At 38.2% G+C, this 14,288-nt stretch overlaps 1 protein-coding gene and 2 pseudogenes across 1 annotated transcript in view; 1 reads left to right on the forward strand and 2 right to left on the reverse strand.

Moving 5' to 3' along the window:
* Positions 1-4,735, reverse strand: part of LOC108516192 (putative zinc finger protein 730) — an 8,619-nt gene extending 3,884 nt beyond the window's left edge. Inside the window, exons 1-2 of the mRNA XM_017853529.1 lie at positions 4,702-4,735; positions 3,793-3,888 (exon numbers count right to left, since the gene is read on the reverse strand). Of these exons, the coding sequence (XP_017709018.1) occupies positions 3,793-3,888; positions 4,702-4,735 (130 nt within the window). The remainder of the gene's footprint in view (positions 1-3,792; positions 3,889-4,701) is intronic.
* A 4,568-nt stretch (positions 4,736-9,303) lies between these two features.
* On the reverse strand, positions 9,304-13,404 carry LOC108516191 (60S ribosomal protein L5-like; annotated as a pseudogene).
* Positions 10,035-11,261, forward strand: LOC108516193 (sorting nexin-6 pseudogene; annotated as a pseudogene).
* Positions 13,405-14,288: the final 884 nt, after the last annotated feature.

Genomic DNA, 14,288 nt, shown 5'->3' on the forward strand with positions numbered 1-14,288 from the left:
TATATATATATATATGTCTTTTTTGAGACGGAGTCTTGCTCTGTCACCCAGGCTGGAGTGCTGTGGCACTATTTCAGCTTACTGCAAACTCTGCCTTCCGGAGTTCACACCATTCTCCTGCCTCAGACTCCTGAGTGCAGTGGCATGATTCTGGCTGGCTGCAAGCTCCGCCTTCCGGGTTCATGCCATTCTCCCGCCTCAGCCTCCTGAGTAGCTGGGACTACAGGCGCCCACCACCACACCTGGCTAATTTTTTGTTTTTCTATTTTTAGTAAAGACAGGGTTTCTCCGTGTTAGCCAGGATGGTCTTGATCTCCTGACCTTGTGATCCGCCTGCCTCGGCCTCCCAAAGTGCTGGGATTATAGATGTGAGCCACCGCTCCCAGCCAAGAGACATACTCATACTTTCAATAAATAGATTTATTAAACATTTTAAAAACCAAGATCCAACTTGCCTTTCTACAAGAGTCGGTTGAGATCTAATGATAAAAAGAGACTGAAAGTGGCAAAATGGAAGTAGAGGTTTCATGCAAATATTAATCAAATGAGAGCAGAAGAGGCCAAAATAATATTACGCAAGCTACATCTTAAGTCAAAAACTGTCATATTTCATAAAATGGACTTGAAGTCAAAACTCTAAAGACACAAAATAAGACCTTAAAAAAATTATAAATTTATTTACTGGAAATCTATGACACATTTGTATATAAATGTGTGTTTCTGTGTGTGTGTGTGGGTGTGTGTGTACATATATCTCACATTAGGGCTCCAAACATATGAAGCAAATATTGACAGAATAAAAGAAACATATAGAGAGCAATATAATTACAGTATATTTTATATTGCACTTTCTGTAATAAAAATAAAACAAGACAGAATATTAGTAAGAAAACAGACAACTTGAAGGCAGTATAAAACAATTATTCCTAACAAAGGTATAGAGGGCACCCCTCAACAACCTTAGGATACACACTTTTATCAATAGCTCATAGAACACTTTCCTTGATAGACAACTTCCTAGGCCAAAAAAAAAATTTACCACATTTTTAAACTAAAATTTTATAAATTACTTTATATGACCAAAATGGAATGAGACTATAAATAATAAGAGGAAAAAAATGAAAAAATTCACAAATATATATAAAAATTAAACAACACACTCTTGAGCGTGCTCTTGTGGAAAGGCTGAAATAGTTAATATTGTAAATATGTCCATCCTGCTCAATGTAATCTACAGATTTAATGCAATGTTTTCCAAATTTCTCATTGTATTTTTGAACAGCAACCCCTCGAGTATATAGAATCTCAACAGACAATAAAGTACTTAACAATCTTCAAAAAAAAAGGGAACAATGTCGGAGGCTTTATCGTTTCTGATTTAAACACACATCACAAAGCTACAGAATTAAAAAAATTGCTGGGCACGGTGGCTCATACCCATAATCCCAGCATTTTGGGAGGCTGAGGCAGGTCGCTTGAGCCCTGGAGTTCAAGACCAGCGTGGGCCACATGATGAAACCCTGTCTCTACTAAAATCACAAGCTGGGTGTGGTGGCAGGTACCTGTAATTCTAGCTACTCAGGAAACCATCCAAAACTCTTCCCAACCAAGGTCTGGAAGAGGTCCTGCCTTTTCAGAGGCCTGGAGAAAGACACTCATTTATAGCCAGACAGACAAGACTGCAGACCTTGGTCCTTACTGTCTTCTCGGAAGCACTTCCATGACTCAGTTCCAGCTCTTTGAGCCACAGTTCATGGTCAGTTCTACCTACATGGAAATCCACACAGAGACTTGGGGAAATCCTTTCTGGTACCCAGTGAAAGCCATTTTCATCTACATTTTGATATAAAGTCCACCATAGATATATAACCAACTGCAGAAATCTGCCCTACTATCTACCCTACAGAACAAAGTCCTAAAGGATATTCACTCTGCCAAAAATATAATGGGAATTACAACTACCCAAGCCCCTTGTAACAAGTCAAATAAAGTTGAACCCTAGTGAAGACCCAGCAGCCTTGTGACCAAGTTACAACCCCTCTCCACTACAAGCTCAGAGGGCATTCTATCACCCTGGGCACACAACAAAATAATATCTTTACATCTTGAAGCCAGTTTATAAAAACTTGAAGAGGTGTTTGCTTCTTAAAATTCACAGAGAACAATTCAAAACTATATTGTGCCCACTCTCAATACTTAAACATAGCACTGAAGGTATGTGGCAGAAAAATTAGTCAAAATAAAGTTTTAAAGTCACTGAAATTGAAGACAAGTAAGAAGTTGCTGTTTATAGAGCATTTGACTTTATATATAAAAAACCATAAACAGTACATTCAAACCTGATTAAAGTAATAATTACACTCAATAAATTAGCAAATAGAAAATTAACATGCAATTATACATTATGGTTTCATACACTTAAACTATCTGATAAAATACAGAAAGAAAGCAATCTTATTTACACTAGCACTAAAATAAATTTCTAAGAACAAATTTAATCAAGCAACTAAAAAATACTTTAAATGAAAGATACATCAATTAAAAAAATTAGAGAAGACGCAAGTAAATTTAAAAATATTTTGTCTATTAATTGAAAGAATAAATATTGCTAAAGTGCCTTATTTTTTATTTTTATTTCTTTGACAGAGTCTTGCTCTCTTGCCCAGGATCAAGTGCAGTGGCACAGTCTCGGCTCACTGCCACCTCCATTTCCTGGATTCAAGCAATTCTCCTCTCTCATCCTCCTAAGTAGCTGGGATTAGAAGCGCCTGCCATGACGTCTGGCTAATTTTTTGTAGTTTTAGTAGAGACAGGGTTTCACTATGTTGGCCAGGCTGGGCTCGAACTCCTGACCTCATGATCTGCCCACCTTGTCCTCCCAAAGTGTTGGGATTACAGGTGTGAGCCACCGTGCCCAGGCTAAAGTGCTTTGTTATCTAAGGTGTCTCTAGATTCAATAAACTCCCATCAGAATTCCAGTTATTTAAGGTAATAGAAAATATGGTTTTAAAATTTACATAAAACTACAATAAACTTTGAATAGCCAAAGCAATCTTGAAAGAAAAAAAAGGGCCAGGCATGGTGGCTCAAGCCTGTAATCCCAGCACTTTGGGAGGCCAAGACGGGTGGATCACGAGGTCAGGAGATCGAGACCATCCTGGCTAACATGGTGAAACCCCGTCTCTACTAAAAAATGCAAAAAACTAGCCAGGCGAGGTGGCAGGTGCCTGTAGTCCCAGCTACTCAGGAGGCTGAGGCAGGAGAATGGCATGANGTGTGGTGGTGCATGCCTGTAATCCCAGCTACTCAGGAGGCTGAGGCAGGAGAATCACATGAATCTGGGAGGCACAGGTTGCTGTGAGGCAAGATTGCACCACTGCGCTCTAGCCCTGGCGATAGTGTGAGACTCCATCTCAAAAAAAAATAAATAAAATAAAAATAGTTTGACATAAAGTTTCTCAAAATTATGCAAATATCTGTGTGCTTCCAGAAACAATGGAAAAGCAGTCAGATTGTACAGTCTATTATATGCCACGAAAAGGACTTTGGCTCTCACTGTAAACCTAAAGTAATATTACAAAAGGGAAAGAATTTTTAGAGATTTAATGAAGATAAAACAAAAGATGCTTCTATGTGAGAGGAAAAAAAATTTAAAAAAAGCAAAATAAATAAAAAGAAACAGACACAATTTCCTTTGTAAAACAGCTTCCCAAATTACTTTAAAAACTGGCTTTTTTTTTTTTAACTATAGATCTCTTATCAGTCTTGTCTATTGTATTTACTCTCACCTACCTGGGGGTTTGGCTACCATATCATGCATCCTCACATTCCAAGGCTCTTTTTCTTGCTCCAGACAGGTGATCAGGTCTGGCTTTGAGACAGCAATATCTGTTTTGTGAAAAATAACATGAATTTTGCTCATATTCTCCAATTACCAACTTAGTAATGCTCTCAGTAAAGAGAATGTAATGGAATATTCTAGTAAATTAACACCAAAATAATAATTTATAACAAATTTCTGAATATATTGGGAACAGTGGCTCATGCTTTTAATCCCAGCACTTTGGGAGGCTGAGGCAGGAGGATCACAGCGAGGTCAGGAGTTCGAGACCAGCCTGTCCAACATAGTGAAACTCTGTCTCTACTAAAAATACAAAAAAATTAGCCAAGTGCAGTGGCACATGCCTGTAGTCCCAGCTACTCAAGAGGCCGAGGCAGGAGAATCACTTGAACCCAGGAGGCGGAGGTTGTAGTCAGCCGAGACTGTGCCATTGCACTCCAGCCTGGGTGACACAGTGAGACTCTGTCTCCAAAAAAATAAAGAAAATAAAAAAAACAAAGAAAAATTTCTAAATATTTAAAAATATTTTAATTTTATAGGTTCTTAATTTAACTACCTTGTACTAATTCAAAAATTGGTGGTGGTAATGAAATTTTAAGATGTGGGCAATAATAAGTTGCAACTAAATTTCTAAAACTAACCCTAATCTAGAGTGAAGGAAACAAAACAGCTCAGAAAAGTGGAAAATAAACGTCAAAATAAAACATTTTGAAATTCTTTTCTACATGGACAAATCCTGAAGACAAACAAACAAACAAACAAACAAACAAAAAACCCATGATCTGAAAGCATAACATTTTTACAAAAATAAATGAAACCTATAGGGTATATCAGGAATTATGTATGAAGGTTATCCTCACCCAGGAAGACCAGGTTTCTGTAGTTATCTAACATCACATGTCTATATAAATTCCGCTGTTCAATGTCCAGACATTGCCACTCCTCCAGAGAAAATTCTATGGCCACATCTCTAAATGTCAACGCTTCCTGAAAAACACAAACACACATATTTACCAAGTGGCCATGGGCAGAATTTTACATTTGACTCAAGGTGAAATAAGAGTAAAGATAACTGGGTCTTACTTATAGGAGTGACTGAAATTATCTAATAACTTTCAACACAGAAATATTCTCTCACGTATACTCTAACTCTGAGAAAAGAGAGTGGCATAAGGTCCAAAATATCAGTGTGCATATACTTTTCCAGATGATGAAGTAGGACATGAACAGTAACATGTACATTTTTGCGTGCTGTATTTACATCATACAGAAAGAGTTGTGCAAACTTTTCAGATGGAAAAGTCATACTGAGTTAGAAGGTACTGCACAAATTTTAATGTGTACAATAAACTGAAGATCTTGTTAATGCAGTCTGTGACAGAAGGTCTGGAATAAAGCCTGAGTTTCTGGATCTTGGTGCGGTGGCTCATGCCTGTAATCCTAGCACTTTGTGAGGCTGAGGCAGGTGGATCACCTGAGGTCGGGAGTTCAGGACCAGCCTGGCCAACATGGAGAAACCCCGTCTCTACTAAAAACACAAAATTAGCCAGGCATGGTGGAGCATGCCTGTAATTCCAGGTATTCAGAAAGGCTGAGGCAGGCAAATCACTTGAATGTGGGAAGCAGAGGTTGTGGTGAGCTAAGATTGTGCCCTTGTACTACAGCCTGGGCAACAAGAGCGAAACTCTGTCTGAAAAACAAACAAACAAAAAACAAGATCACCAGTGATGCCAATATTTATGGCCTAAGAAGACTATTTTGTCAAATATGGAGTAATTGGAAGAGTCTGTGGTCTTTTTCTCCAGTTTTTCTGGCCTGCAACAAACATTAGAGCTTTCATTTTCTAAGGCAGATAAAGGCAAAGGAAACATGAGAAAGAAGGGCAGCTGCCAGATTAAATGCGATGGTACATCACATCAGCTGCATAAAGAAACTTACTAATGAAGAGAGAAATAATGAGCTCCATATTGAAGAAATCTGTCAGAGAGCTTCATTAATCAAGTGAGTTATTAATATCAACTGGACTAAGACAATTTTTATGATGTGCTGATGCACACAGGACACAGCATCACTGTGGTAATAGTGGCCCTCCAAAAGTAAATTACAGCCTGAATTTAACTATAAAGAAACATCAGTTTTATGCAAAGTTCAAAATACAGATATCTCCCATGTTCTATAATTGTTAATAGTTAATAGTTATTTTAAATAGTCTTTCTTTAGCACCCTGGAGAACAAGTATCTCCTAATAATTTTTTTCAGAACTTACTGGGTAATAAATGCCATCCTGTTTAAATAAGCATTTTCTTAATCCTTTTCTACATAGGGCTGATGGAGAACACAGACAGAACCTCAATATTACATGGTCTTTATTTTATGAAGAACCCCAGCTTTTCCCCAATAGGAATCTTGAGCATCCACACCGTCCCACGTTCAAAACCACAAAGGGAACATTTTAATATTACAGATTATAAATTCATGGTGCGAATACTGCATGGCATATAAGAATCCATGAAGTACAGAATGTAGAGAAGGCTCTGGTACATAGGAAAGATATATTTTTCAGAGATCCTTGACTATTATAAGAATTTTCAAACATAGTTATAACAAATTCATTTAAGAGAAAAAACACAAGTGGAGAATTAGTTTTGCAAGTACTAAAGGCATGGCATTCTAGCAGACAGAATGGACACAACACTTACTCCGAAGCATGTTTAGCTGACAAAAAAAAAAACATTTTTTATCTTCTCCTCTTTCTCTGGAATTTCTTTTCACATGAGATTTTTGAAAAAAAATTACATCTGCATCTGGAGAACATGCCTTGAAAGATGTAAGCACCACATCTTTACCTGCTACCACCACACTCATAGGCAGAAGGACCAATACAGAAAAATTCTACCCATTTCTGTCCTTTATAATAGTAGATATTCAGGAACAACAAGCTGCTCCACAGATGTAAAAATATAAGTTTCTCCTTTCCTGTCCTCAGGTGTCCTCCCCTGCCACAGACACCAGCAATTTCTGCTACAGTAATAAAAATGTGGGCCACACTGCCCGGTTCCTAAGAAACCCAAACAGAACAGGTTCTGGGACCACCTGTTAGTGCAAAGGTGAGACTTAACTATCATAAAAGTATCTTGAACCCTCATACTTGATTCTGGATTCTGGACTCAACTTAGAGAGTCACATGATTCTAATTAGAAGCCTGGGCTTATAACAATTTAAGCATCGCCTCTCCAGCTTTAACAAGCTTATAAATCACTTGGTAATTTTGGCCCTACTCTATGAAATGTGATTCTGCAGGTTTTGAAAGGGTACATGAATGGGTGTTATAAACAAGTTTCCTATCAATGCTGATGTTTCTCCATCTGGGGTCATTATTACCATTAGTTAGAGCAACCAGGCACAGCTCCGAGTTCCTTACACTCAGCACTCTTGTGACAACGCAAATACTTTTGGTATAAATAAGGACAACAAATCTCCNCCTAGCAAGAATTTGGTTCTCTATGCCAATGGGGGTATTTCCAGTTTTGTTTCTCCTAAGCTTACCTAAGAGAAATTTGTATGTCAGAGTTTGTGTAATTTAAACCTTTTATAGCCACTTCCCTGTCAATTTTATAACATATACTAATAAGACATTTAAACAAATCATTTAAGATTTCCTAAGATAATTTTATTAAAATATGAATATGTATTTTTAGCAAGGTAAAAGAAATACAAATAATAATAACAACCCTTCTGTTCATATTCTTTCAGGTAAAAACACCGAAAGTCACAACAATATAAAGAACGTGGCCAAAATAAAGCCTAAGTTTTTTTTGCACACATTTATTTTACCTACCGTATGATGCATAATTCAACCTTTTATTCAGTTGCTAGTTTTATTAGTCTGTTCTCACGCTGCTGATAAAGACATACTGGAGACTGGGAAGAGAAAGAGATTTAATGAACTTACAGTTCTATGTGGCTGGGGAGGCCTCACAATCATGGCAAAAGACAAGGAAGAGCAAGTCACATTTTACATGGATAGTGGCAGGCAAAGAGAGAGCTTGTGCAGGAAAACTCCCATTTTTACAACCATCATATATTCTGAAATCCATTCACAATCACAAGAACAATGCAGGGAAGACCCACTCCCATAATTGAAACATCTCCCACTGTGTTTTTACCATGGCTTGTGAGAATTACAATTCAAGATGAGATTTGGGTGGGGACACAGCCAAACCATATCATTCCACCCCGGCCCCTCCCAAATCTAATGTCTTTACATTGCAAAACCAATCATACCTTCCCAACAGTCCCCCAAAGTCTTAACTCATTTCAGCATCAACTCAGTCCACAGTTCAACATCTTATCTGAAACAAGGTAAGTCCCTTCTGCCTATGAGCTGGTAAAATTAAAAGCAAGTTAGTCACTTCCCTGATAAAATGGGGGTACAAGCATTGGGTAAATACAGTCATTCCATAGGGGAGAAATTGGCCAAAACAAAGTGGCTACTGGCCCCATGCAAGTCCAAAATCAAGCAAGGCAGTCAAATCTTAAGGCTCCAAAATGATCTCCTTTGACTCCATGTCTCGCATTCGGTCATGATGATGCAAAAGTTAGGTTCCCATCATCTTGAGCAGCTTCACCCCTGTGGTTCTGCAGGGTACAGACTCTCTCCTGGCTGCTTTCATGGGCTGGTGTTGTCTGTGGCTTCTCTGGGCACATGAAGCAAGCTGTCAGTGGATCTACCATTTTGAAATCTGGAGGACAATGGCCCTCTTCTCATAGCTCCACTAGGCAGTGCCCCAGTAAGGACTCTGTGTGGGGGCTCCAACACCACATTTTTTCTGTACAACCCTAGCAGATAGTTCTCATGAGGACTTCACCCCTGCAGCAACCTTCTGCTTGGACATCCAGGGGTTTCTGTATATCTCTGAAATCTAGGTGGAGGGTGCCAAACCTCAATTCTTGACTTCCACGAACCCACAGGCTCAATACCATATGGAAGATGCCAAGGCTTGGGGCTTCCATCCTCTGAAGCAACAGCCTGAGCTCTACCTTGGCCCCTTTTAGCCATGACTGAAGTGGCTGGAATACAGGGTACCAAGTCCCTAGGCTTCACAGAGTAGGGAAGCCCTGGACCTGACCCATAAAGCCATCTTTTTCATTTAGGCCTCTGGGCCTGTGATGGAAGGGGCTGTGGAGAAGAACTCTGTCTGTCATGACCTGAAGACATTTTTCCCACAGCTAGCTTAAATTTCTCCTCCAAAAAATGAGCTTTTCTATTCTATTGCATTGTCAGGCTGCAAATTTTCCAAACTTTTATGCTCTGTTTCCATTTTAAAACTGAATGCCTTTAACAGAACCCAAGTAATCTCTTGAATGTTTTGCTGCTTATAAATTTAATTTTTCTTTTTAAATTTTGCTGTCAATAAGTTTGTTTTCTTCATCTGAAAAAGCCTCATTGAAAATTGTTCGGTTTAGTTCTCAGAAGCCCACTCCTGAGCTCTGAGGAAGCTTGCCTTCTTTTGAGTTACTCGGCCTTTCTTCTGGGCAAGGGACATTTTGGGATAGTTCCACTTCTTTTTAACTTTTTAAATTCTCTCACATAGCAGCATGAGCTTTCTTATACATCTCCTTCATGTCTGGAGTTATGCTTTTGTTTATGTATTGAGACAACTGTTTCCTGTAAGCATCTTCATCTTCCTTCATTAAGTAGTGCATGTAATCTGCAATATTCTGGCCTATGATGTGCTTCTGGTGTACTACTGCATTAAATTTCTTGCTTTCAGAATCATAACCAGGGAATTATTTGGTACTGTGAGGGATAAACCTCCATCTACTGCTCTCTTCAGGAACAAAAACTTTAGTGCCAGTGGTAGTTCTGGGAAGGCCTACAACCAAATAGCAGGTAAAGGCACTTGGCTGACCATCAGTGCTTTCCACATGGTATTCATTGCCAGTCATCTCTACTTGGTCTTCACAGATCCTGTCCATGCCATAGGTCACAGATCTTCACCTACTGAGGAGTCTGCAGGCCCGCAGCAGGCCAGTACAATACGCTACAGTGTAATTGGTTAGGCCAACCTTCACATCGTATTTTGGCAGTTTATGTGCATATGCTGTGCATACTATCATGTCCTATTCTATATGGATGTACGCAATCTGACAATATCTCTGTTTGTTACACAAACTATCACCCTGGGGAGCAGCCATGAAGGAAGACCTGGATGATGGCCCTGACTTCCTCTCGGGAAGAGAACTGTGGACTTAAAGCAATAAATGTAGATCTTCAAAGTGATCCTCCTCTGCAGGTGGACATCTCTGATGCTCTTAGTGAGTGGGATAAAGTAAAATTCACTGTTCACACAAAGAGTTTATTGCCAAATTTTAAACAAAATGAGTTTACTGTTGTTCAGCAACACAAGCAATTTATCTGGCTTCATGATTCCTTTGTTAAAATGAAGACTATGCAGGTTACATCATTCCAACCAGCACCACCAAGGATTGATTTTGATGCTTCAAGGGAAAAGTACAGAAGCTTGGAGAAGGAGAAGGGTCAATGACAAAGGAAGAATTCACAAAGATGAAACAGGAACTGGAAGCTGAATATTTGGGAATATTCAAGAAGAGAGTTGCGATGCATGAAGTGTTCTTATGTCATGTGATAGCACATCCTATTTTGAGAAAATATTTAAATTTCCATGTCTTCTTGGAATATAATCAAGATTTGAGTGTGCAAGGAAAATAAAAGAGAAACTTGAAGATTGAAGATTTCTTTAAAACATGGTTAAATCAGCAGATGGAGTAATTGTTTCAAGAGTAAAGGATGTAGATAATTTCTTTGAGCATGAACAAACATTTCTTTTAGAATATCATAACCGAGTTAAGGATGTATCTGCTAACTCTGATAGAATGACAAAATCCCACAAAAGTGCTGCAGATGATTACAATACAATTGGTTCTTTATTATATGTTTTAGGAACACAGGATTCTACAGATATATGAAAGTTTTTTCTCAAAGTTTCAGAAATGTTTGATGAAACAAGAAAATAGAAGCGTGAGTGTCTGCAGATGAGGCCCTCGAAATTTCTGACCCTTAAAATATTACTAAGAGAAACTCAAGCTGCTAAGGATCTCCCATATTGAAGGTCTAGGTCACTAGCGGATTATGAAAATGCTAATAAAGCACTGGATAAAGCAAGAGCAAAAAATAAAGATGTTCTGCTGGCTAAAACTTCCCAACAATTATGTAGTCAGAAATTTGAAAAAAAAAAAAATCTCAGTCTGCAAAACAAGAACTTATAGATTTTAAGACAAGAAGCACAGCTGCGTTCAGAAAAAAATTACTGGAAATGGCAGGGTTAGAACTGAAGCATGCAAAAGGTAACTACAGTTGCTGCCAAACTGATTGGCAGTGCTAAATAGAGACACATAAGCCACACTCTGCCTTCCTGTTGAAAAGGGCAGCCTTCCTTCAAATTTTATTTTGTTTACTTAATGATGTTAAGCATTTATGCTTCCTGGGAACAAATAAAAAACAGCTGACAAAATGGATCTACTCTTTTCTGAGAAAATGGAGCAGCGCCACATACAGGCAATGCCAGTCTGTGTGGTGTAATGCCATACTGTGTTCCCCAAGACAGTGGTCCATTATTGTGCACTCACCATACTCGAAGTCCAAATTTTATTCTTCTTTAAAGTAGCCTCTATAACTGCATTTAGTTTATAAATAGTATTCCTTATGGATGCCAATCTTATTTACCTTTAAATAATTTCTGAAGTTTAACCTTTTCAGAATGCATTGTTCAAAAAAGATAAAGATTGCCTTTATTGATTTTTTTAAAATTTTTTTTAAAAAAGCATTATATACCACCTTTGCTCATTCATGTGTAACAGTAAAGCATCTTAATCAGACTTATTTTAACTACTGAATATTTCTTATAAGTTTTGGGACAGATTTTACGTAATCTTTATGAATTCTGAAGAAAAGCAAATGCATTAGTATGTTTGCCTTAAACTTGTAGACTAAACCAATTATTGTAAAATAAACAGCTATAACAGTGAGAGTTTTAACTCTGTGGTCATTGTATCACTCTTTAACATTTGGAGTAGCTATAATAAATCTACTCCTATATTATGCTCTAAAAAACCCAATAACAAAAAAACTATCATCCTGTATTTGGGTGTGTTGTATTTATTTTATCCTGTATCACCAACCATTTCCAAGAATAATAATTAGTTTTACCCTCTTATCCTCTAAATTTCATTTGGTATCTCTTAAAATAGGCATTATTCTTAACAACTTTAACAAAACCTATCCTGCAGAACACAGACTGGCATCCACAGCTCAACTGAGACCTGCCTTGCTTAGAAATTTCTTCTGCCAGATAACCTAAATCATCTCTCTCAAGTTCAAAGTTTCACAAATCTCTAGGGAAGGGGCAAAATAACACCAGTCTCTTTGCTAAAACGTGAAAAGTCATCTTTGCTCCAATTCTCAGCAAGTTCCTCATGTCCCTCTGAGACCATTTCAGCCTGGATTTTATTTTCCATATCATTATCAGCATTTTAGTCAAAGCCATTCAACAAGTCCCTAGGGAGTTCCACACTTTCCCACATTTTCCTGTCCTCTGAGTCCTCCAAACTGCTCTAATCTCTGCCTGTTACCCAGTTCCAAAGTCACATGCACATTTTCAGGTATCTTTTCATCAATGCCCCACTCTACTTGTAACAATTTCTTGTATTAGCCTGTTCTCACACTGCTGATAAAACACACCAGAGACTGGGAAGAAAAGGTATTTAAAGGACTGAAACAATACCACATAGCCTCACAATCATGGCAGAAGGCAAGGAGAAGCAAGTCATATCTTACATGGATGGCAGCAAGCAAAATGAGAACTTGTGCAGGGAAACTCCCATTTTAAAATCATCAGATCTTGCGAAACTCATTCATTGTCATGAGAACAGTGTAGGAAAGACCTGCCTTCATAATTTAATCACCTCCCTCTGGGTTCCTACCACAACATGTAGAAACTGTGGGAGTTACAATTTAAGATGAGAGCTGTATGGTTACATAGCCAAGCCATATCACTAGTCTAGACTAAAAGTTTCTGTATGGTAAGAACCCCATAACTGCTCTACCTATTTTTCTAATGATAATATGAAATGAAAGCAATCAGTTTCTCTGTTTTGGTTTCCAGACCTCTTTTTCACTCAAGTACAAGAAAACTGGGGAAACTGTCATTTGAGTACCAGCAAAAATTATCTCTTGTATGAGGGAGGAACAAACATAGAATGACTCATTTCTTTTACACTGAGAAAGAAGTAGAACTAACCACTCTTGTCAGCCTGATAAAATTCTGCTTTGGATATTCTCAAATGTTTCAAAGATGGCTAGGTAATTGTGAGAGGGTTCCCAGTTACCCCAGATTGACTGCCCAATGATAAGCCAGGCAGAAGAGACAGGTTGATTCTAAATAAAAAATGGAACTGCTTTGGTGGAGCTCCAGAATCTGGATCACCTGTCCAGATTCTAGCTCTTGAGTAACAGGAAGGACAAGAATACTCAAGTCTTGCATTTTACCGGTAGGTATAGTTGTGGTTATGGCTCTGGATACTTTCTGGCCTTGATCTTTCACTCCTAAGATGCTTGTTTACATTTACAGATTTGGCCATCAGATTCTATTTACTCTCGGAACCTCTCACAGGATGTAAAACATGTAGCAGGTCACCGAACTAGATGTGAAGAGCTCAAAAAGCCACATTGTCAAAGGGAGGTTTCAAGATGTCTGTGTTGACATTTCACAATGCAGAAAATGCCTCCAATTAGTTTTCTGTACATTTTCAATCCAAAGTCTTGGCCTGTCTTGTAAATCTCAGGCAGAGAACAGAACTTATGTGCAAATTCTGGGTTGGATTAACCTCACTCTGCATTTTTGGGTGTTACAGCAAGTAAAGTTCAATTGAAAGAGAGGTCCCCTCACAGAAGCTACTCTTCTAAATAATATTTTACAGAAATGGAAAAACAGATGACACAACATGAATATAAGTAGACAGTTTATTTGGACCAACTTTTTGAGGATTTTAACCTGGGAACAAAGATTCTAGTTGTCTGAAATCCACACTTTGATTAGCAACAGGTACAAGTGAATTTTTATGGCTGGGGTGATGGCTCACACCTGTAATCCCAGCACTTTGGGAGGCTGAGGCAGGTGGATCACTTGAGGTCACAAGTTCAAAACCAGCCTGGTCAATGTGGTGAAATGACGCTAATTCTAGACAGTGTTTGGGAAATAATAAAATAAAAATTTTCTCCAGTCCCAGAGAAACTCCACAATGATAGAACAGAAAGTAAACTGTTTTATTTCAAAATTAAACCAGAATGTGACATGCATCACAGAGAATCTGCTTAAAAGATTGGAAAGACAGAGAGAGAATCACCATAACTAGTCCAAAAGTAGAA

The sequence above is a fragment of the Rhinopithecus bieti genome, unplaced genomic scaffold (genome assembly GCF_001698545.2).
Source record: "Rhinopithecus bieti isolate Rb0 unplaced genomic scaffold, ASM169854v2 scaffold_37915, whole genome shotgun sequence".
Lineage (NCBI taxonomy): Eukaryota > Metazoa > Chordata > Mammalia > Primates > Cercopithecidae > Rhinopithecus > Rhinopithecus bieti.